The 24,394-nt window shown below is 41.6% G+C and overlaps 1 protein-coding gene across 1 annotated transcript in view; it reads left to right on the top strand.

The window, feature by feature from the left end:
* The first annotated feature begins 5,483 nt into the window (after positions 1–5,483).
* The window catches only part of Ophn1 (oligophrenin 1), a 312,287-nt gene continuing 293,376 nt past the window's right edge, over positions 5,484–24,394 (top strand). Inside the window, exons 1-2 of the mRNA XM_021187452.2 lie at positions 5,484–6,115; positions 6,238–6,410. Of these exons, the coding sequence (XP_021043111.1) occupies positions 6,257–6,410 (154 nt within the window). The 5' untranslated portion in view covers positions 5,484–6,115; positions 6,238–6,256. The remainder of the gene's footprint in view (positions 6,116–6,237; positions 6,411–24,394) is intronic.

The raw sequence follows: 24,394 nt of genomic DNA, 5'->3' as shown, positions 1-24,394 counted from the left end.
ATAGGGAACTTTCGGGATAGCATTTGAAATGTAAATAAAGAAAATATCTAATAAAAAAGAAAAAGAAATACAACACCATAAAAAAAGAGTAATATGTGCTCTTAATACTGACAAGTCCCTTTAAACCCTTATTAGGGCTTTTTTGTCTGGTGCTGAGAATCAAACTGAGGGTTTTGTGCATACAATTTCTTAGCAAATTTTGAAGGAAGAATTGCTCAAAATTAGGTAATTAGATATCAAAACTACATAAGGATGGATCTACAACTTGATTTTTAACCGATATTTCTATAAATTTGGCTCTGTCTACACTCTCACGGCTGTAATATATTTAGAAAACACACTATCTTTTACTAAGACTATGGACATGGTGTTTTTTAGACACAATCAAAATAAGATTTTAAAAAAAACTCACTTTGTATCTCTGGCTGGTGTCAAATTATCCATCCTCCTGCCTCAGTCTCCTATCTCCCAAGTACTAGGATTATAGGTGTGTTCCACCATATCTGGAGAGAAATGGTTATTTTTATCCTCTAGCATTTAGTTATGAAAAATTTTTAAGTATATACCAACACTGAAAGACTTTATTTCATATATTTCTCTAACATCTTTTATTCATTTCAAAGTAAAATACAGCTGTGCCTGGTGGCATATACCTATAAACTCAGCATTTGGAAAGTGGTATCCAGAGGCTACCAAAAGTGAGATCCTGTTTTAAATAACCAAAACCAACCAACCAACCAACCAACCAACCAACCAACCAACCAACAGCAAAAACACTCCAAAACAAAAGTGGGAGGGATACATTTTGCTTCCTTTGTCACATGATGCCAAATCCTCTTTCCATGTGTGCATACACTGGCTTTCATTTTGTTGCCACACCTTCCTAGCACTTGTACCTTGTGGAGCTAGGGAAGCCCTACTGCTTGTCAGGGAGTGGACAATCCTGGAGGTCTTCGGATCGTCCCATTCCTCATGTAATCATTTGGTTGTTGTCTTTATCCTGGGTCTGCCTATGTGTATCCATCCATGTGGGTGGCTATGACAAATATCATAGAAGGAGTGGCTCCTAACCAACACAAATGTATTTTGCATGGTTCTGGATGCCAAGAAGCCAGTATTCATGTATTGGCAGCAATAGTGTATGCTGTAGGCCATGTTTCTGGTTTAGAAACTACTGTCTTTTTTTTCTTTCTCTCTTCTTCTGTGTTCTTATGTGGTGGAAAGGAAAAGGACACTTACTCATCTCATTCATAAGGAAACTTGTCTTATGACCTAACCATACCCCAGACTCCCCACTTCTTAATACCACCAACTGGAAGGTAAGATTTTAACACATTATCATAGAACATCATGGGTTCATGGCTTGGTGGGTGCAAAGTGTTAGCATTCTGTTTAAATTCCACTCCACAGTTACCTGGCAACAGCCAGGAAGGCCTGGTCCACTATAAAAGGGGCTGCTTGACCTCTCTTCCCTCTCTTGCTCTCTTGCCTTCTTGTTCCCACTCTGTCCCCCCTCCTTCCCCATTCCCTTCCTCCCTCTCTCTCCATGTGGTCATGGCTGGCCTCTCCTCTCCTCTCCTCTCCTCTCCTCTCCTCTCCCTTTCTTTCTTTCTTTCTTTCTTTCTTTCTTTCTTTCTTTCTTTCTTTCTTTCTTTCTTTCTTTCTTTCTTTCTTTCTTTCTTTCTTTCTTTCTTTCTTTCTTTCTTTCTTTCTTTCTTTCTTTCTCTGCCACTACTACCCTCATGACTCCCCTCCCCATGCCCTGAATAAGCTCTATTCTATATGATACTGGTCCCTCAGGGGGAAAGGATGCCTTGACATGGGCCCACTGAGACATCCCCTTCTCCCATATCTCACCACATCTCCATAGTACATACCTCTTCTCTCTCTTTATCTCTTTATAAACACATCATAAAGTCTATAAGTAAAACACGCAGATAAATGAACAGAGAACAGATTATTTATTATTACAGCAGCAAGTACAATAACACTGGGGATAATTACCAAGGCAGTGCCTTCCCAATCAAACCTAGCAAGAGGAAAGGGGTAGGTAAGTTCAGCCATTTTGGCTGGTTCTGGGCAAGTTTCTCTGATGGGCCTTAATAGCAACAAAAAACAGCTTCAGAGACTGTTTTACCATTAAAGAAGAAGTAGCTTTTAATTTTACAAACAGAGGTGATTGTCCATGACAATGCATGCCTAATGCCTAACGATGTTAATTTTAAAAGCTGCACATATTCATACCATAGCAAAGTACATCTTTCAAGGACTATGATGTCACTATAGTTGAAAGAGAACTGACTTCCAAGTCCTTCCTAAGAACTCCTCCTGATTGCTTTCCTACCTCTCTTTCTAAACCCTTCTAAGGAAAGACGGACTTCAGAGGTCACGAGCTTACAAACTGCTCGTGTGCAAAAATTTTAGGCTTAAACAGACTAACCAGTATTTTAAATATTGAGGTTAAAAATATGGATCCTGAGAAATCTTTGTTTTGCTTCCCTTTTTAAAGGGATCTTGTTTAACTCAAGGTCCTTTAGCGTACACTTTCTCTATCTTTCTTATAGAAGTTACATTTCCAATCATTTTGTGTAGTAGCAGTATAGTAGTAGTAGTAATGTAGTAGTAGTGGTGGTGGTGGTGATTATATATATATATATATATATATATATATATATATATATATGAAATTTATATGCATAATTGCAATTATAACTCAAATCAAGAGACATATATAGGAGCCTTATAGCTATCACAAGGAAATAATTTAATTTCTATTTTTGGCAATATTTTTGTTGGAAAGAAATTCAACATGGTAATCAATTGCAGACTTTTAAGTATAAAAATATATTGTGGGCGGACAAAATTCTTTGAGGAATATGTAATATACAGTGTCAAATTAAAATCAAATGGTAGAACAATGTAAAAAATTTCAGCATCATGTGAAAAGCTGTATTTCGTTTTGCTGTGAATGTACCCACAGTGAATTTAAAGTCTACTTTGGGCATTTTCTCAGAAAAGATAACCTTTTCAATTTCTATCTTTGCAATACTGGAGATCAGACTCAGCTTGGTAGCACATAGCTATAATCACAGCACTAGGGGCACAGAGGCAGAAAAGTTATGAGTTTGAGGCCATCTGGGCTATATCATGACATTCAATCTCTTTAAAAATCCAGCAAAAGAAAACTCCTAATAAACCAGAGTATTGGTCATTTGAGGTATGTGATCTACAAAGTTACATCCCCAGCATTTGTTAACCTTTGAAATAATAAAAGTAGGAAATGGGGCTGCGGATGTGGATCAGTTCACAGAACTCTTGCCCTGCATTAGCAAGATTCTAGCTTTGACTCTTGTGCTGCAAAACAAAGAAATAGAAAAACCAGGGAGCATTCAGTGCTCTAGGATTCCAGTTGGCAAGTGTGGCAGCCTGGGAGATGTAGTCATTCATTTTGTAGATCCCATGATTCCTCCCTGTGGTCTCCCCATCATCCTTTGCTCTCCTAGATCTACTTCTCTGGGATTTGACCCTTCCTTCATTTTCAAAGGAAGATCCCTCCCTGGATTCCTCATTCTGTGATATGTTAGTGAGTGTGAACATCATTTCTAGAAAAAACAGCCAGACAAGGCAATTGTAGAATTGTCACTTAATTAGCTATGTGTCTCTTTAACTTAATTTCTTCAACCTTAATTGGGTATAAGAACCCCAACCCTATGAGGCCATTTTGAAGACTTGTGAGGTGTTTCACTGTCGTTGCTGTTGTAATTTTGTGTATCCCCTGGCTGGACTGCATATGTAGAGCAGTCTGACCTTAAACTCAAAGATCAGCCTGCTTCTCTCTCGTGAATTCTGGGATTAAAGGGGTGCACTATCACCTCTAGCCACGCCACGTGTACAATGGTTTATAGGATTTATATCAATTTATTGGAAGGTAAACAAATGGCCCTTCAGGATATCTAAATTCCCCAGAACCTGTGAATTTGTTGTCTTAAATGACAAGGACTATGTAGCTGTGGTTAAATTCAGAATCATGTGATAAAGAGATTATCCTGGCTTATCCTATGAATTTAATGTAATTCTAAGAGTCCAGAAAAGGAGTAGGGCAGACAAACAGAGACAGGGTAACATTAAAGTGGCATGAGAAAGGACCTGGTAAACCATTGTTGACTTCAAAGATTGAAAAAAGCTTTGAGGGCAGCTTTTAGAAGCTACAGAAAGCAAGGAAACAGATTTTTACTTGAAGTCCAGAAGAACATAGACATTCTGACATATTGACTTTAGCTTAGTGGTGTCCATTTCCAGTGCTCGCTCCCACAATTTAAAATAATACATTTGTGTTAATTTAAGCCATCCAGAGCCGGGCGTTGATGGTGCACACCTTTAATCCCAGCACTTGGAAGGCAGAGGCAGGTGGATTTCTGAGTTTGAGGCAAGCCTGGTCTACAGAGTTCCAGGACAGCCAGGGCTATACAGAGAAACCCTGTCTAAAAAAAAAAAAAATACAAACACAGCAATTTTGGCCAGGCAGTAGTGATGCATGCCCTTAATCCCAACACTTGGGAGGCAGAGGCAGGTGGATTTCTGAGTTTGAGGCCAGCCTGGACTACAGAGTGAGTTCCAGGACAGCCAGGGCTACACAGAGAAACCCTGTCTGGGAAAACCAAAATAAATAAATTAATTAATTTTAAAAAAGCCACCCAGTTTGTGGTAATCAGTTACAGAAGCAACCAGACATTAACACAGGTAAGTTAGCTTTTATTACTGTATTTGCCATTTTTTTCCTTCTTGCTTTTACTGATATAATTTAATGTAAACATGGCTGCAAATAGTTTGCCTAACTGCAGCCACTCTTAATTTGAGAGCTGCCTTCATTAGCAGCCCAGGTTCCCCTACAATAGACAATGGACAAAAGGCCTTTTGGATAAACTGAAAGACAGTTTATAGTAACTTCATTTTAGGTTCTCCATTAACAGCCAGCAAATCACATGCTGTAGTTCTTAGCCTGACCATTGACTTGGGTCACAGAAACCCCTCTCTGAGGCTCTACTCAAGAAGATGTTCAAATCCACCCTCTGCTTCTTCAGCAGGGGTTTCTGGGCCTAGCAGAGATCCTACAGTAGGCACCAAACCCCATGAGAATTAGTGTCTTGTACTAGGAGACACAGGAAAAGGAGGAAAACAGTTGGTGGGTCAGAGGAAGGGTGAAAGAGGAAAGAAAAAAAGAGGACTGTCCAACTGAACACCGGTGAGAGACAGCCTCCCATCATCCATCCTTTTGGATTTTGCTACATTTATGGAAACTTTGCACGCACCCTCGGGGGGCCAGGGCGGAACACCTGCCTCTCTAGGATTGTTGTGCCTGGGGCAGGCTTAGGGAAGTAGAACTAGGAGAGTGGCCACCCTGGAGGGTTGGTGGGAGACCGCAGGGTGGAGTCATGGGACGAGCGAACAGAAAGACTACATATCCCAGGCCGCCACGCTTTCCAGATGGAGTCCTAGGGAGCTGACTGCTCCCCAGTTTCCGTAGGGAAGCGCCGGGCTACCACAGCTATTGTGCGTAGCGTTGTCGCCCTCCTCTTCCCGCTGCCTGCTGCCGTGTTGTTGGAGGAAAGCAACGTTTCCTTGCCGCTGGGCTTAACTCTCTAAGTGCCAAACCTCACTTCACGATGGCTCCCGGGAACCAGTAGGCGGTCTCTGCAGCTGCCGAGTTGTGGGCGACGAGCCCTGAAGACCCGAGGAAGACATCCGAAGGGAGCCCGTGCTCTCGTTCGGTCTTGGGGTTAGGGCTCGGCCAGCGTGAAAAGGTGGCATTGGCTTTAAGAAGGGGGAGGGGAGGCGTAGTCTGCCTCTCTTGGGGAGCCGGGGAAGGAAACCTCGGCTGGCTTGGGAGCGCAAAGAGGCGGCCCCTGCGCCCGCGCTCTCCCCGCCTCTACCCTGGGACGCCCGGGACACAGCGTTGTGCTTTGGGGAGACGATGACCAGGGGGCGTGCTGCTCCCTAGGCTGCACCCTGCCGGCGTCAGAAGGCGTTGGTAAGCACTCCTGGTCACCCGCAACCACCATCGGACTACGCTCCAGCTACACACCAGCAGGCGCTCCCAAGAGTTTCATTGGAACAGGTACCTGCCTTCCAAAGGGAGTGGGGCTAAGAGTCGCCAGAAGTGGCTCCTGAACACAAGCCACTGGGTCTATTCTGCTGATTATGCCACTGATGCTCTCGCTCTTTGTCTCTAATCCCTAGTCCCTCCGCTATCCTAATCATGGGGCATCCCCCGCTGGAGTTTAGCGACTGCTACCTCGACAGCCCCGATTTCCGCGAGAGGCTCAAGTGTTATGAACAGGAGTTGGAGAGGACCAATAAATTCATCAAAGACGTGATCAAAGACGGCAGCGCGCTTATCAGCGCTATGAGAAGTAAGTGGAAGGCTTCCATGAGCTGTTTGTCTGAGTAGGTGGTTCTGGCCTTTAAACCTTTCCATACCATGGCAGGCTGGGGGAGGGGGTGGCTAGGAAGATCTGCAGTGACTCTCAACCCAGATCTCTGAGTCTGATGGGTTTTTGAACATTTGACAGAGGGGTCTGTAGAAGTGGAAAGTGGTGAAGACAAGTAGAACTCTGGGCCTTTCCCTTTGGTGGCTCTGACCTTGTAAGACTTAATCTGTAGTTGGGACAGAGACCCTCTAGCTTTGGATTCACTCTTTCTTAGTAGAGTCTTATTGAGACAGCCTGCCCAACCTGTCAGACATGGGTAACACTCCTGTGCAGTGCAAGCTGACTTCCATGCTTACCAAGGAACTACCCCACCACCCCTAAAAGAATTGGGAATGTAAGGCTAAAAGCTCCAGTATAATGATTTTTTGTCCTAGGCTCCAGTTATTGAAGAAAAGTGTGGGGCAGTAAAAATGTACCCTTCCCCAATCATTTTTCTAAGGATTATTGATTGGCTTTACATACCACTGAATTCTGCTTCAGCATGGAACAAAGACCTGTCTAGTTCATGGTCCAGAGGGCCCATCCCCTGGGTATGAAATGTAGGGCCTAGGGTGTGGGGCTGCAGCCCAGAAAGGACTTTACCTAGCTTTGCTTTTTCCGTAGTCAGAGCTTCCTCACTCGTGGGACTGTTTTCCCCTTCTGTGTGAATGTTTTTATTTCTGCTAGTTGTCAGGAGGCTCAAAGAAAAAGAATAGTGAACATCCCCAATGAGAAAGCAAGAAATGAGCAAGCCAACCCTCTGTGCCAAAATATGTATGCAGAAGAATGGAGGGTAACGATTAAGTAGAGCTAGGATTAATTAAGATTTCTCTCCCTGGCTGAAATGAAAGATAATTGTGAAAGGCAAAGTCACACTGTGAAGGAGCCTCTGTCTGTTTTGAACTTTGTTTTGAGTGGATTTACCCTCACCTCATCCCAAGTCTAGGTGTGTGGTCCCTTGTACCAGACTGCTACAGCCAAGCAAGAGTGGAGGGAGACTTAGAATTCGAGCCAGTACTCCTCATGGGACAGTTCTAGTTCGTGGTTGTCTAAGTTGCTGTTGTCTGGCCACTTTTGGTCAGAATCCATAAACCGTCCAAGTTCCTTCGAGTTCTTCAATTGAGTTGGATCATTTAATGATTTGTTGTCTTGCCACCTGGTCAAGAGTACACTTACACTAGCACCTCGAAGATGGGCTATTTAAAATGCTGATCCTTGCAGACTTGTAGGCTAGGTTTTTGGGTGTGTCTCCTCTTAATAGGGTTCATTGAGAGGTTGAGGATCTGGAGGTTGTGTCACAGAAGTAGAAACAGAACGGAAAGGGGCAACTGTTTGGGTTGTGGATCCCTTCTAACTGCAAACTGCTCATAGTATTCGCCAGCAAAGAGAGCTCATTATGAACGTGCTATTTAGTTAGGGGGTGGTTCTGTGATAATGGATGGTAAGGTGAAATTATGCTTACAATGGTCAGCTAAGTCATATCCAGGTGATTAAGTGGTATAAGAAAACATTCAGTTCAATAAAACATTTTTTGGGGAAGGCAAAATGCATGCGCCCCCCCCCCCAAGTAATGGGGACTTAATTCAGGTCTTTGCATATGCTAACTATATATACAGGTCTTGGTTTTTGGAGACAGGGTCTCCAAAATGTGAAAATGTGAAAATGTGAAATGGGCCTAGCCTTGAACTGCTGCTCTTTCTGTCTCCACTTCCCAAGTGCTATTTTACAAGCATGCTGGAGGAGCAAAGGTTTTTTGAATTAAGAGGCAAGTAGTGGGCTGTCTTCTTTCTCTGTTTTCCGAGACTACAAGTGGAAAGAGGTAGCAACCAGGCTCAAACCTTTGAACATGGGCTGCAAGTTTGACAGCTCTTCTGGGATAGGGGGTTCTTTGAAATTTGTGGCGTTTTTTTTTTTTTATTTTATTTCAGGGTCAATGTATCTCATAATAGGATGGGGAGGTATTAAAATCCCCATGACTAACCCTTGCCTCATTGCATTTCTTTAAGCTACACAGATTCTAAACACGTGAGTAGCTAGAGGTAAAGATGGAATGTTTCCTACTAATTTTACCACAGTAATATTTGTCCCTCACATTCTGTTTCTTTACACTGTGACTTTTTTCAGGGCAGGTAGGGTGGGTACAAAACATGGGTGTGCTCCTCCTGAGAGAAGGAAAGAAGAAATCATCAAACTGGGATTGGATTTAAAGACCTGGATTCCAGTCATGGCTTCCCCATTTTGAGATCTGGCACAAACCATTTCAACCATGAAATGTAATTCAAAAATTAAGAAAAAAATTCTTTGAAAGAGAAATGTTAAACTGTTCCAATTTGGTAAACACTGGTAGCTTTAATTGTAATATATAATAATAGATTTGTATAGTATGAAATTGGTGGTGGGCTGGGCAAGTGGTAGAATGTTTGCTCATATTCCATCCACGGTACTGGAATTTAAAAAATTGCTATATTAATGGTGGTAATTATACCTCACAGGGTCATTGTGAAGCTCAAGAGAATTAATTCTAAAAGAATTTTGTAAAATGGAAACGACTAAAACAAGTACGTTGTTGATCGTATATCTTTTGGTTACTAACACGTCTGTTGATGAATGTATAATTTCAGTATGGTTCAGAAAGGAAATACATAAGTAGAAGTAGTTGGAAACAGCCTTTTTCCTTGTTGCCTGGCTGGAAACGTTCACTCACTTGGGCACACTTCAGCAATAAGATTTGTATTCATGCTCATGGATCCATCTTAGGATCTGGAACCTGGCAATAAAAGGCAGGGCAATGATTGACATCTAATTTGGGTGTGAAATCAAATGGCTAGCATTCCTGCAAAACCTGAGATATGGCACACTGAGCTGCAACACTCAGTGATTTCCCTTGAAGTTGTTAACCCAGGTGAGACCTGATGCCAATACTTTGTCCCACTGTGCTTTTGCATAGAGCTCTAGATAAGGCTCTAAGCAATAAACATGTGTGTCCATTAGTGCATTAAATGTTGTCCTGTTTGAACACTGTGCTGGTTCGTTCTTTTTCTTTTCTTTTCTTTTCTTTTCTTTTCTTTTCTTTTCTTTTCTTTTCTTTTCTTTTCTTTTCCTTTCCTTTCCTTTCCTTTCCTTTCCTTTCCTTTCCTTTCCTTTCCTTTCTTCTTCTTCTTTTTGTCAACTTGACACAGCAAAAATTGTGTGGGAAGAGGGAAAACAAATTGAGATATTGCCTCCACTAGATTGTGTGTAGGCAGGTCTGTGGCAATATTTTCTTGATTGATACATAGGAGACCCCAGCTTCTGGGTGGTTGGTACTGGTGGAGGAAAAAAAAAAAGCAGCCTTCATTATCCTTTGCTTCAGTGCCTGCCTCCAGGTTTCTGTCTTGAGTTCCTGCCCTCAGTGGTGAATTGTGCCCTCAGTGGTGAATTGTGACCTGGGAGTTGCAAGCAGAAGTAGTCTTTCCTCCTCAACTTGCTCTGGCCAATGTTTTATCACAGCATCAGAAAGCAAACTTAGGACAAATAATTAGGTTCATTTAAGTCAGTGCTCAGAGGTGCTTGATACCCACCAAATGTGATGTATTTATAATTTTTGAGCATATGACAATGATAACTTAAATTAATAGAGAATAAAGCACCATAAGTGTGACAGAATACAATAGCTTTGCCTGCTTTTCTGTGGGCCTTTACTGGCATCCTCTCTTTCTCTCTGTATCTCTCTCTCTTTGTGCGAGCGTGTGCGAGTGTGTGTGTGTGTGTGTGTGTGTGTGTGTGTGGTAATATGTGCATGCATATGTGCTGACTGTAGAATACAGGTTCCTTATGCATGCTGGGCAAGCCTTCCCTCTAATCTATATCCTCATGCCTCTTCCTTTTTTTATTTTTGTGTTTTTCATGTTAAGAGTTTTAGTCTTTTGATGTTACTGAATATTTCCTCTAGGCATTGTTCAGTGTAAATGATATGACTCATTGCTTATAGCCCCCAGAAACCCAAGACACTTAATGCAGACTATATATAGCTCATGAACCACATGCCATTAATTCAGTGAATACCTGTGCATATACTATGTTCTGATCTTTGTTCACATGGCTGTTGTGTACACAGAATGACTCACAGATGGATATTGACCTTAAGAAGTTCCAAGACTAGTAGGGGAGATGTGGACAGGAGAGATTACTGCTTCATAAGGTATTAAAGTTCAGAGCTTTAGAGGTGGGTGGTGGACATGACTGGATGTGACATTAGCAAGAGAGCTCGTTTCTTGGGGGAAGACAGAGGAAGCAAAGGAGAAAATAACTGTGGAGCTTGCCAGAATTAGCAGCACTTTGAGTTACTAAGCTCTTTTTGTATACCAGTGATTCCTTAATTAAAAATTCTTTTTAGATGTTATACTTTATGGACAGCCTATGTCAAAAGAAAGTTTTTGCTAGGTGGGAGCATAGTTTGTTTGTTTTTTAGCTTTCTTTTAGGAAGATTCACGGAGAGATTATCAAGAGTAAGGAGTTAGCACTCTCACACAACCACACGAGTGTTTGTGACTTTTTATTTTTAGACATGGTCTCAGTATGTAACTCACCTCAGGTTAACATTGAATCTACTATGTATCCCAGGCTGGCTTTGTCTTCATTATCTTTCTTTGTAAGTGTCTCCAGGGCCGTGGTTACAGGGCGTGCCACCAACTCCACTGGATTTGTGACATTAATATTCTTTGCCCCCCCTCCCTCTCTCTCTCAAGACAGGATCTTGTTCTGTAGCCCAGGCTTACCTGGAACATGCTAAGTAGCCCAGGCTGACTTCAAACTTTACAATCTTCCTGCTTCGGTTTCCTGAGTGCTGGGCATACAGGCGTGAACAAACACACCCAATTTTAGAGATGATCTGTGTAGCCCAGGCAGAGTTTAGGCTCCAAATTCTCCCACCTCAGCCTCCTGAGTGCTGGAATAATAGGCCTGCATCACCATCCCTGTCTATATTTCTTATATATAGCTCAGCATCAATAAACCTTGCTTGTAAAGTATCATATTATGCACAGTTTAGGTTTCAAGGCCATGCATTCACTCACTACTCCCATGTTCTGTAAAAGCAGCTGTAGAGCAAGAGTCAGTGAACCAAGCATTCTGGGAAACCTCATTAACATTGAACTGTGATTTTTCAACCCCCTTTCACATGTCAGGGTACTTTATTCCTTAGAGTGTTCTCAGGCATTACAAATGTAGGTAGTGGTGGCATGTGCCTCTAACCTGGCACTCAGGAGGTATGGGCAGGAAAATGGAGAGTTCAAAGCAAACCTGGGACACGGTGGATTGTAGGGCATCCTGGGTTGTAACCCGGAGATCCTGTGTCTAAAACAACATATCAAAAGAGAACTTCCCTAGAAATATGAAAACAATTTTTAGTGCTGCCAGGGGAGGATGACATATAAAAATAGTAAGCGGGGCTTGTTTTACAAGCTGCAGTTTGCAGACCATTGGTGAAGCCATCTCAATTAAGTGTACAATTGCGACAATGGAGCAAATGGAATTATTGGTAGATTGCAATGTCACATCTCACATTTGCTAGTAAATACTTTTATTTGCTATGCAATAAATTATGTCTGCTGTGGATTCAAGGATCCCAGGCTCAAAGGCTAGAAGTGGGTTAATAGGGCTACAGCGTCTAGACGGAAATCTAATAGTCACTCCACCTTCAAAAGACCCTATTACACCCTTAGTTAATTATTTTTAAATGTTCATTTTTCTGGTGTTTTTTTTCCTTCTATTTTGGTGTGACAGAGTCTTGCTATATAACCCATGCTGGCCTTGAACTTGTAGCAATCTTCCTATATTCTGGGATTATAGGTATATGCCCTAATACCCACATACACTGTCTTTAACTAAAGAAAATGCTTTTCTTTCTCTTTTGTCCAGTGTTACAAATTGAACCTAGGGCCTCACACATGCTAGAGAATTGCTCTGCCACTAAGCTATGTCTCCAGCATGATGTTCTTTATAGGCTGGATTGAATGGATTGTAGTCTAGATTTATTAGCCAGAAAAATCTTGGCCTCTTATATGTTAGGGAAATGGAGCATGACCTTCTTCAGGGAGAACGGTTTTCAAGGACTAGTAACTGATTTAGCAGAGGGAGGATTACAGTATAATGGCAAAGGATCCTAGACAAAGAACCCAGATACTTGGGTATGATTCGGTTTTGTGTCAATAAACATGGGGAAAGGAGTAGGGCTTCTATATAGCTATGTTGATTCTACTTCTAAAACTCCATTATGTTCTATAGTTTAATGATTTCAGAAAGAATGATTAGGTTAATTATGAAATTCATATGTACATCAATTTTCAAAAAAATTTAGTGTACATGACAGTAAACAAAAATAAAACAAAATTTAGTGTTTCAAAACTAAGACTAGTAGCATATATGTATAAAACAGATGCCAGAAAACACACATAACCGCCATGCATATGTTGCTTTGGATTAATTGAAGTAATGTTTTAAAGGATCCAAAATAGCTGGATATGGTTGCTTATACCTGCCATCCCAACACTCAGAAGTTGGTGGCATGAGGATCAGGAATTCAAGGTCATCCTCAGCTACATAAGTGAGTTTGAGTCTAGCATGTGATCCATGAGTCCCTGTCTTAGAAAAACCATACATAAATGAATGAATCTAGCCTGGGGTGGTTCTAGTGAGGTGGAGGCAGGCATATAAAGAACTCAAGGGCATCCTTGGCTATGCATAATTTGCAGCCACCCTAGGTTACACGAGACCATGTTCAAGAAACAAATTCAAAGATGCTGTGTCAATCCTTTCATATTGCTGTGATAAAATATGGTGACCAAATTAGCTTAAGGGAGCATGAGTTCCTTCCAGCTATGGCACAGTCCATCATGTCGGGGAAGTGAAGGCATTGGGACCTTGAAGCAACAGGTCACATTGCATTCATAGTCAGAAACAGAGAGCGATGAAGGCTTGTCTCCAGCTGTACAGTTCCAGATCCCCTGCCCACGGATGCTTCTGCCTACAATTAAGAGGAATCTTTCTGAATCAGTTAATGGAATCAAGATAACTCATCACTGGCATGCCAGAAGCCCATTTCCCAGGGATTCTAGATTCCATCAAGTTGACAGTTAACACTGACCATCACAGATGCATTCTGTAACAAAAATGTGCATGAAGTCTGTAAAGTGATTGTAGTGTAATTTTTGTAATTTGATATTGTAGCCTTAATATTTTAAAAGAAAAGTTCGTTCTCACAGTCTATGCATCTACGCTTTTCTTTTGTTTTGAGAGTTAGTTACTGAGTTACTGTTTTTTTTTTTCATATACATTTAAAGACAAGCTTTTTTTTTTTTTTTTTTTTTTTTTTTTTTTTTTTTTTACAGTTTAAGGTCACCTTTGGGCATCTTTTCAGTTTATGATTTAGCAGCTTTGGTGCCTATCTATGTATTGCTTCCTTGGGAAGGTTCCTTGTGGGATTAGTGTTCTTTTTTTTTTTTTTTTTCTGATTACCGTCGCTAGGTATTTAGTGATTCTGTCAAAATCAAGCAAATACATCTTGACTCGAAGAAAGTAGGGCCATAGAAAAAACAAAACTAATGCATCTGTCATGGATAGACAACTTGAATCACACTGGCCTGTTTGACTGTGAACTTGTCTCAGTTCTGCCCAGAATAACCATGATAAGGAAGCCTCTGGGGAGGTGGGTGTAGTGCTTTGATACACAGGGGTGTGTGATGTATGTTCTTAGTCAGAAGTACACCTGTCATGCTCAGTGCCATTGAGCACACGGAGATGTTTTAGACCCCCCAGAGTAAATTGGTCAGTTTACCGTTGTGTGATGTGGGACTGCTTTTAGTAGCTGGGAAGCCGCACTGAGTGGGATTTAATGCAGCTATATTACCGTGTGCCTTGGACGCCTTTGGAAGACTTACATTGCAGAGTAGACTGAGGTACTGTGGGAACTAGGATGGCAAAATGGGACAATTTATGAGAGATGATGTTATCAGGGTTGGGGGAATAGTGCTGCCATAGGGTGCTAATGATTTTAGCTTGATGACTTGCCTATTAAGGAAAGTTTTCCAGTCGGGCTTTAGGATGGTGAAGGAAAATTATTTTCCAACATAGCCCAAACCATTTGTTTAATCTGGCATCTGTTCCTCTAATCAGCACCACAGAATTTTCCTAAAAGCTCACGAGGATCTGGAAAGATACAAAGTTTTCCAGGGGTGTCTCCTGGAAATCTCAAGCTGATTTTAATTTTTTCTAGTCAGTCGGGGGATCCTTCTGAGGCTTACATCAAGTCCTAGACCTTGGGCAGTTTAAAGGCAATTCAATTTAATTCAAAAAAGATTTACTAATCACCTATTGTGTACCAGGACTGCCCTGGAGACTAGGGCTATAGTGGTGAATAAGGCTGCTATAGACTGTGCTCTCTTGGAGCACCCACTAGATATCTAGTCATCTCTTTATCTTGTTGCAGTTTTGAGAAGGAGTACAAAGAGGAAGTTCAGGGTGAAATATAGTCTGTCATATCTTTTGAGGTTCAGATTTGTGGGGTAAGAAAAAGGAACTTGACTGTGACAATGTATTATCTATTGGCAAGAAGAAGCAGGAACGAAGAGAAAGAGTACCCAAGTCACCACGTTGGTAACAGCCATGGTAATGAGCGAGCCATTAGTAATTCTTTTTTTTTTTCCTTTTTGGTGTTTAGAGACAATGACATCCTATGTAGACCAGGCTGACTGTTAACTTTTAAAATATTTTGTCTTTTGCTCTTTGGTGTGTGTATGTGTGTGCGTGTGCACATGTGTTGTGCACTTGTTTGTGTACATATCGACCTTATTTTTAAAATTATTACATTTTAACTTATTTGGTGTGTATGTGTGACTGTGTATGAGCATGAGCAGCCCATAGTGCACATGAGAATATCAGAGGACAATTTCAGGACTCCATTTGCTCCTTCTACCAGTTGGGGCCTGAGGAGTGAACTCAGATCGTCACTCCTGGCAGCTCGTGCGTTTATTCACTGAGCTGTCTCACTGGCCCCCACCTTGGTTTTTGAGATAGGGTCTTCCACTGGACTTGATCTTCACCGATTTCGATAGGCTGTCTAGCTAATGACTTTGAGGAATCCTTCTGTCCCTGTCCCCCCAGATGCGAGTGCCAGGGATCCAAACTCAGGTCCTCAGGCTTGTGTGACTGGCACTTCAATAACAGAGCCATCTCTATAATTCCTGGCCTGTGACTTCTGGTTCTCTTGCTTCAGTTTCTAAAGTGTTGAGATTGCAGACCCATGGTACCATACCACGTGCCACCATGCCCTTCTTTTCCTCCTTCTGAGTTGTACTTCCCTATTTTTTCACCCTAGAGGCAAGCAGTGCCAATAGTTTGTCCTTTAAAAGAGGACTTTATTTCAGTACTTCTTTCAATTTCTTCTTCTGTAGGAGTGGATTCTATTATAGGAAGGCATTGGTCTCTTTGGGACAAGCTTTCTTCAGTATTATATATGATTGAGACTAGGCATCAAGGTGTATGCTTGTAATCTCAGCACTTGGGGACTATTAAGTTTGAGGCCAACTTAGGCTACATGGTAAGATCCTAGCTTATCAAAAAAAAAAATCGCCCCTGGATGGACTGTAGACACTGTCTAAAAGCAAATAGACACCATCCTTGCACAGACAAGGTCAAATAAAAATTTCAGAACCATAGATATTTATTAAAGGCAAAAATAATTGTGGTGGTTTGTTGAAGAAAAGCTGCGGGATCTCTCTAACAGCTGTGTTGTAGCCCACATTGCTCCTCCTTCTTAGATTTGGTATAGTGTAGAAAATGAAAGCTTACTAACAGTTGCAGCCTTGCAGCATCTTAGGGGGTAAAGCAGGATTTTGGCTCCTCAGAAAGTCTCATACCCAGAGCCTTGCCATGTTTACTTACCTTTGAAGGCAGTCCACTAGAAAAGGTTCCTTCTTGGGGCTGCTTTAGACTGCCCCTGGCATAGTTGGCTTGCTGAGAACAGCACTACTTACAGGGTGTTAACACCACAGCTACCTGAGAATTCTGTGTTAGTCAGGGCAAGGAAGCACTTGATCCAAAACATGAAAGCAATAATTGGGAGTTCCAACCTGTATGATATGCCATATCATTATTCTAATTAGACAGGGCAGTGGGGCAGGAAAAGTAAATAAGAACGCAGATGGAAGAAGTGCTAAAGCTATCTGTTTCATCATAGGACATGATTCTGTGTAGAGCAGCGGTTCTCAACCTTCATAATGCAGCAACCCTTTAATACAGTTCCTCATGTTGTGGTGATCCCCAACCATAACATTATTTTCATTGCTACTTCATAACTGTCATTTTGCTACTGTTAAGAATCGTAAGTATCTGTGTTTTCTGATGGTCTTAAGTGACCCCTGTGGAAGGGTCATTCAACCCCAAAGGGGTCTCCAGCACAGATTGAGAACTACTGGGGTGTAGAAAAGTCTAGGGAATTTGCAGATGATTATTCAAGTTAGTAAGTATTGCAGGGTTTTAGGACATACATTCAGTATAAAAAAATCAACTGCATTTCTCTACGTTGACTGATCTGAATTTGAGTTAAGAAAAAAACATTTACAATAGCACCAAAAGAATAAAAGCTTTATAAATGAAAATGTAAAAAAAAAAAAAAAACAAGTGACATTCATTAATTTACATGTTTATGTGTGTGCATGCACATAGAAGTCAGAGGACAAGATGTGGGAGTCAGGTCTGGCCTTCTACCATGTGTGTCTTGGGGACTGAACTCAGGTCTTTAGGCCTGACAGTAAGTGCCATTATGCACTAAGCCATCTTGCTGGCTTAATTACAAATGTATTTAAAACGTTAGTACCTTTACTCTGAAACTTAGAAACCATCATTGAGAGCTATGAATAAAGTAAAGCAGTAAGAGGGCCTGCCTAGCATGAGCAAGGCCCTGGGTTTGATTCCCACCCCACCCCAAAAATATCATCGAAAAAGGATAAAGATCTAATTTGAGATGGAAGACATGGAGGAAACAAGGCCTCTAGATAATAGGTCTGATGCACATATGAACTCAGAGACTGGCAGCATGCACAAGGCTAAGCCAGATAGGATCCCAGTGCAAGGAGGAGAAATAGACACATACTCTGTCCTTAAACCAGAAACTATTTCCAATTAATAACTGAAAAAGAAAAAAATGGTTTTCTTTGATGGATTATCACTGGGCATACAAACCACAGTTAAAGCCAGTCCAATGACCAGCAGTAGATGGCCAACACAAAGCAGATTCAATGGTAATTTTGGAGGTGTGTGTGTGTGTGTGTGTGTGACCATCTGCTTGTGTTTCTTATGCTTTTTCTTTGGCTCCTTTTTTTCCCAGTTTGTTTTGTTTTGTTCTTTTCTGGTTTGTTTTTATTGTATCTTATTTTCTTATTCTCTTTATATGACTTTGTTTTCTAATGAGAGAAAGGAAGGGTGTGGATTTGGGATGGTGGAGAAGTGGGAGGATCTGGGATGAGTTGGAGGAGGGTGGGGAACATAATCAGAATACATTGTATGAAAGAAAAGCTGTTTTCTATTTTTTTTTTTAAAAAGACAATGCTGCTTTCATTCTTTCTGTCTTTCTTTCTCTTTCTTTTTCACTTTTCTGAGACAGGGTTTCTCTGTATAGCCCAGGCTGTCCTGGAACTCTGTATGTTGACCAGGCTGGCCTCAGATTCAGAGATCCACCTGCCTCTGCCTCCCAAGTGCTGGCATTAAAGGCGTGTGCCACCACCACTGAGCTAAAAAGGATATATTTGTTATGACGACAACAACAGGAAAAAGAATCCAACTAGAAATGATGCAAGTAGCCAACGACGGTGGTACCCACTTGTACTCGGGAGGTTGAGGCTGGAGGGTCAAGAGCTCAGGGCCATTCTCAGCCACATAGTTCATTCAAGGCTCCCAGGTTATTTGAGATTCTATCATCTTAAACAAAAGAACAACAACAGCACCGATGACAACAAAGACAAAATAGGTGCAGGCAAGAGGTGGAGATACTTAACACCAAGCTCGACTACTGGATTTCCATCTCCAGAACCCATGTTAGGAAAGGAGTGAACAGAGTCCTATAAGTATTCCTCTGTCCACCATGTGCATGCTGTCATGTATGCACTCAGGCACACACACACACACACAGAGAGAGAGAGAGAGAGAGAGAGAGAGAGAGAACAAACAAATAATAAACATGGTAACAAACGGAAACACAGACAAACATTAAAAGTATGAGCAGTTGAGAGTCGTGAGATGGCTCAGTAGGAAAGGGTGTTTGTTGTCAAGACGACCTGCATTCTGTCCCTGGAACCCACATAGTGGAAGGAAAGAATCTACTGCTATGTTACTTTTGCACCCTGGAGCTTGGCTTAAAATCATTCTTTGGAGGAAATGCAAGTAAAAAACACCATAAGATATCATACCTTATTCACTAGGGTGGCTATAATAACAAGACAAAACATTATTGGAGAATTTGCCCCTCCCCCCTATTTATTGTTGGGTAACTAACATATTTTAGCTACTTGGAAAGTTTAGCTGCTAGGCTTTGTCAGTTCTTCAAAAATGGCTAAGCAATTGTCCCATAAATTAACTATTCTATTCTGTTATCTGTTTATCTGTCAGTATCTACAGACACATATACTCCATATACAGACACACAGACACACAGACACACACACAGACACACACACACACACACACACGAATTTATATCTATAATGACCCAAAGTGGAAAATAACCTAAATGTCCATGAACTGAGAGTTGAATAAGTGTACAATAGAAAGCCATTTATAAAAGACTACATATTGTTTATGATTCCTTTACTATCCAGAAAGCCAACCTACTAGACTATTAGCAGGCTAGTGTTTGGTCAGATTTGGATGGTTAAAATGTATTGTGATTGCCAATGGGTGAGGAATATCTTGTTTGGAGTGGTGAACATTTCTTAATTACAGTATGATGGTGGTTGTACAGCTCTGTGAGTATACTAAAACCCACCTATTTGTACATTGGGTGAATTTTATGCTATATAAGTAGTATCTTTGAGCTGTGTGTAAAATATACAATGACACTGTGTTTGGAAAAACAGGAGTGCTTCTCTATTAAATTTAGAACTGCCTTCAGTTCTCCCTTGAATCAGACTTGCAAGTATTTTTTTTTGTGAAAGAGTCACATCTGTAGCATTGACTGTATATCCAGGGGAAGGAAGCCAAGAGAGAGAATTACTCCTTCAGTGACCAGAAACTAGAGCCCAATTTGGGACTAGCATGGGATTCTCTGGTTTCCATTTCAGGCACGCTCTGCAGACTCTGAAGCAGGTACCTTGCTTCAGTCTGTCTGGATGCCCTTTGTTGGGGCCAGGAGTGTGTTTGTTTGGAATGACCAGTTGGAAGGGAGCTACTGTATTAGTGGAACGTTCTCCTTTATTCTTTGCCTGTATCATGACTGAGATCAGGTGTTTTCCCCATTGAGCAAGTCTCACTTCACCCTAATTAGCATCTGATGGTGTTTTGTTTCCTTGTTATAGAAGAATGTTACTATAGCCTCGTGATGTGACACCTGCCCTTTTTGTCCCTTCTCTAGGAGTCTGGAACAGCTGGCTGGGCAGTGCTAGGGAACCCCCATCCTCTCTGGTCATCTATCTACTTAATGCAAACAGCTGCTTTTTGAGTAGCGGGGAGTATACACTGGGAAATGTGTGGCATTACTCACGGGTGACAAATTTCTCTCCCCTCCCTACATTATTTTTGTCCTAGGGCAGTATGGAATTTCTCACAAGTGGCCAGCAGTAGGCCCAACAGTACAACACCATATTAGGAACTTCACAAAAGGCCGTTCTTTTGTGAAAGGTTTTCATTAAGGACTACCCAGAAGCAGGAGGGCCACACTTCAGCTTCCAAATCTCTTTCCAGAGCCAGGCTGTCATGGAAATGCCTTTCTCTGTGAGTGGAAAAAATATGTACTATGCACGTGGTTGTGGACAGCTGGAGACTACTGCTGAATTCACTCATCCCTGATTGGTAGATGGGAGAGGACAGTGAGTAACAGTCCTGTAGAAGAGCTTTGCAGTTGCCCCTTACAAGTTTCTTTAGAACAGATAAGTCAGAAACGGGAGAGTTGTAAGACGAGTCTCTGCAGAGTTGACATGTTGAATTTCTCTTGTCCTTGAAACACCAGTACGGCCATCTCCTATTCAGCTGATCTGGCAAGACCATCTCCAGAAGTGCAAGCCTGACTTTCTGAGCTCTGCAGGATGGTTGTGACTGGTACTAGATGGGAAAGAAGAGGGAGTGGTATGCTAAGTGGCAGGCAGCTCAGCCAGGGCTTGCAGTTTCCCTGGTAAAAGGAAGGGGAGAGAAAGCTGGGGTTTCTTGGCATTTTGTTTGCCTTTCCTTTGTGAAAAAAACAGATGTTGTTTAACCACTTTCATTCTTTCCTTTTTTTTCTTTTGAAATGAGGACCTCAGCATATTGCCCAGGCTGATCTCCAGTGATCCTTTCACCTGAGTAGCATCTGGAATAGCTGGGATGTAGGGGCCGTTGCACCTGACTCCTTCCTCTCCCCTGCCCTTTGTTCTCCCTCCTTCCTGTCCCTTTCCCTGCCTTCCTTTTCTGATGGTGTCTTACTGGGTAACTCACTAATGACTCCAACTCATGAACCTTCTGCTATTACAGGCCTGCATCCCATGCCCCCTTTCCCTAGTTTCTCACCAATGGGCAGTGTCTTGCCAGAATAGACTCATAGAGTGCAAAGGGCCTTTGTGATATTTCACTAAACTCTTGCATATTTCAAACGAGGAAAGGGAAGGCCAACACATATGCCAGAGCCAGTTAAGCACAGACTCAGTACTGAACCTCCTCTTTGTCCCATTGCTATGCTCTGTGTGTGACCGTCCATACCGGAAGTGTCTGTTCTTCACCAAGCGCTGTTTGCTGAGCTGCATTTTTACTTTCAGAATTATTTTCACCTTGTCAGAGTCTCTTCAGTGTTTCTAGCCAAGAATGCACCCCCCCCCAGTGTGGGCCTGCACATCTGCATATCTGCATATCTGCATAACACCGCACATTTTACAGATCTCCTGGAATGGAGTAGGGGAAGGTTCAGTGAATCTGAAGATATTAAAGCTGTAGGGATTTTTTTTGTTTTTTGCTTTTTGTTTTTGTTTTTGTTGTTGATTTTTGTATGACAGAACCTGGTGTAATAGATGATCAAGAGAGCTTTTCTAACTGACCACCCTCAATCTGTAAACGTGGAATAAATAATTGTAACATAGTCTAGTTAGAGTTTAAGTATATCAATGTTTGTTTTGGGTAACAAGGTAAGGGGGTGTGTTTGTGTGTGTGTGTGTGTGTGTGTGTGTGTGTGTGGTCCTGCATATGGATTTTGATGTAGATCAGAGTGTAAACTGCCATTTGCAAAATACTTTATACTATACAAGGTCTTTTCTTTAAGTGATGTTTTTATTTACTCCTTGAGAATTTTATACAGGGTATTTTGACATATTCTTTTTCTTGCCCCCAACTCCTCCCAGATCCTCTCCCACTTCCTTACCTACCCAGTGAAGTCCTTCTTCCTGATAAGTTCATTTCACATGCATTCTTTTACTTAATCTGTGAAGGAAGTGTTATTACCTACAGTTCATAGATGGGGAAGCTAATGATTTGTGAACTTTAGTATGTCTAGTCAGTATCAGGTTTACTTTTGTTTGTTTGTTTGTTTTTGCATTTCCACAAGTGTGCAAACTGTTAAATGTTTGGGGACTAACATATATTGGTTGGTTGAAATCAGTTATATCTTTAGATGGACTTGTAGCTATACTGATGCCACACATAACAGTGACTCATAAAAATGAAGACATCAGGGTGTTGGGATGTAGTTCAGTGGTAGAGTACAAGCCTAGCATGCATGAGGCCCTGCATGTTATCACCAGCACTGCACAAAGCCTACTTTATAATATTTTCCAGTTCAGCGGAGGAGTTTCACCCACCATCTCACAGCCCCATGAGTTAGTCAGGGAGGACATTATGTTGTTGCACAGGTAAAGTAACCCAGAGCTCACAAAAGTCCCCATTTTATTGATGATGAAATTGAAGTCCAGTCATTTGCTCAGAGTTACTCAAGGCAGCAGTCTGAGCTGTAAACCCTAACCGGGATTCTGAGGGCTTTATTATTATTATTTTTCCTTCTAGGTCACCCAGTGTTAGGAGTCAGCTGTCATGCTTTGTTTGAATCTGTGACATCTTTGTCTCTGACCTGTATACCTTGTTGCAGTTGCTTGATTATCTCAGGTCTCTCTGACCTTCCTTCACTCTCAGTCTTCTGCTCCTTGAGCCCAATCTCCTCATACCATCTCCTTATGGAGCTTCCGCACTTCCAGCACCCCTATCAGGGTCCTAAACTTCCCCTTGCTGCAAGACCCTAGGAGCCCCTTTCAGGTACCTTGCCTTACCTGTGCCTTGGTTTTTCATTTGCTCTCTTAGCCAACCGACAATTTATCTGCTCCACTTCAAACAGTGATTTCAATCAAGTCTTTCAGATCCGTCACTGTCACATGACAGGCAGCATCCATTCAAAGAGATCACAAGTAGCTGCAAAGAGAGAGGGATTTAGGACTATTCCTTTGCTTCCCTCTTACCCATATGCCTTCGGATCAGTTCCTGCTTCCTTGGCAGTAGGGGGATAATTGGCATGGTTTTATAGCAGCACCCCATTATAGAGATTTCCATTGCAGTAGGCAGCTTTGTGCTAGCTAGCCTATGCCTGGCACCATTTCTGAGGCAATTATTGCTTTTGGGTCAGGTCTAACAAGTCCAGCAAGATCTGGCTGATTAAAGCATTCAGTTGCCCACTGGGCAAGGCAGCACTTGCTTGCTTGGTTGTCTTTCCAGGGAGAATTTCGAAGTGTGTGTGTGTGTGTGTGTGTGTGTGTGTGTGTGTGTGTGTCCTTCAAGGAGTTAACTCTTCTTGGTAAAGTGTGGACCTCCAGTAGCCTCTGACTGTTCTGGAAACTTTTCTGATCAGTTGCGTCACACTGGTTTCTCATGACATGTATCTGTGTTTATGAGCCAAGCAAGAGTTAATAACATAATGCTCACTTTTTCTTTTTAATGAACATGTAGTAACTCTATTTATGGGCTACAGTTTGATAGTTCACTCCATAGATACAACATACACTGATCAAATAACGGTTTCATTGTCTTACAATGTCTGATATTTGTAGACACTAAGTACTTTCTTCGAGTTCTTTATAACATATCTAATTACATTGTGAACTTTAGTCACCCTAATGTACTGTAGAACAGCACTTATTGCCCTTGTCTATATTTTGGTGACCATCATTTGATTTCCCTCCATTTTCCTTCCCCTCATCCCCCTTCAGTCTCTAGTATTTAGTATTCTGCCTCCTTCAGTTTGATGTAAACTTTTTAGCTTTCACAGATAAACAAGAACTTGCTGTATTCATTTTCCTGTTCATGATTTATTTCATACAGTATACTGTCCACCAGTTCTATTAATTTTCTCACAAATGATAGTGCTTTGTCTTTTATGCCTGAATCCATTGCATGCAATTTTATTAATATCCTGGTGTTTAAAAGCTAGGTGTGGTGTACCAGAGAGGCTAGAGGATTGCTGCAAGCTGGAGGCCAGGCTGGGTTACATAGTAAGTTCCAGTCCAACCAGCACTATGTAGCAAGACTCTGTCCCCAAACAATACAAAAATCTAGAAAAAATGTTAATGAAAAATTCTCTTATTCTCCTGGCCGAAAGAGAGAGAGAGAGAGAGAGAGAGAGAGAGAGAGAGAGAGAGAGAAATATAGCATCGCTGTCATTAGCTTTGAAATGCTCTGTAAAGTTTCTCTTTGAAGATAATTGGTGGAGGGAAACTCTGTAGTCTTGTATCATTCTTCGA

The sequence above is a fragment of the Mus pahari genome, chromosome X (assembly GCF_900095145.1).
Source record: "Mus pahari chromosome X, PAHARI_EIJ_v1.1, whole genome shotgun sequence".
NCBI classification, from domain to species: domain Eukaryota; kingdom Metazoa; phylum Chordata; class Mammalia; order Rodentia; family Muridae; genus Mus; species Mus pahari.
This window is presented reverse-complemented; position numbering and strand designations above follow the sequence as displayed.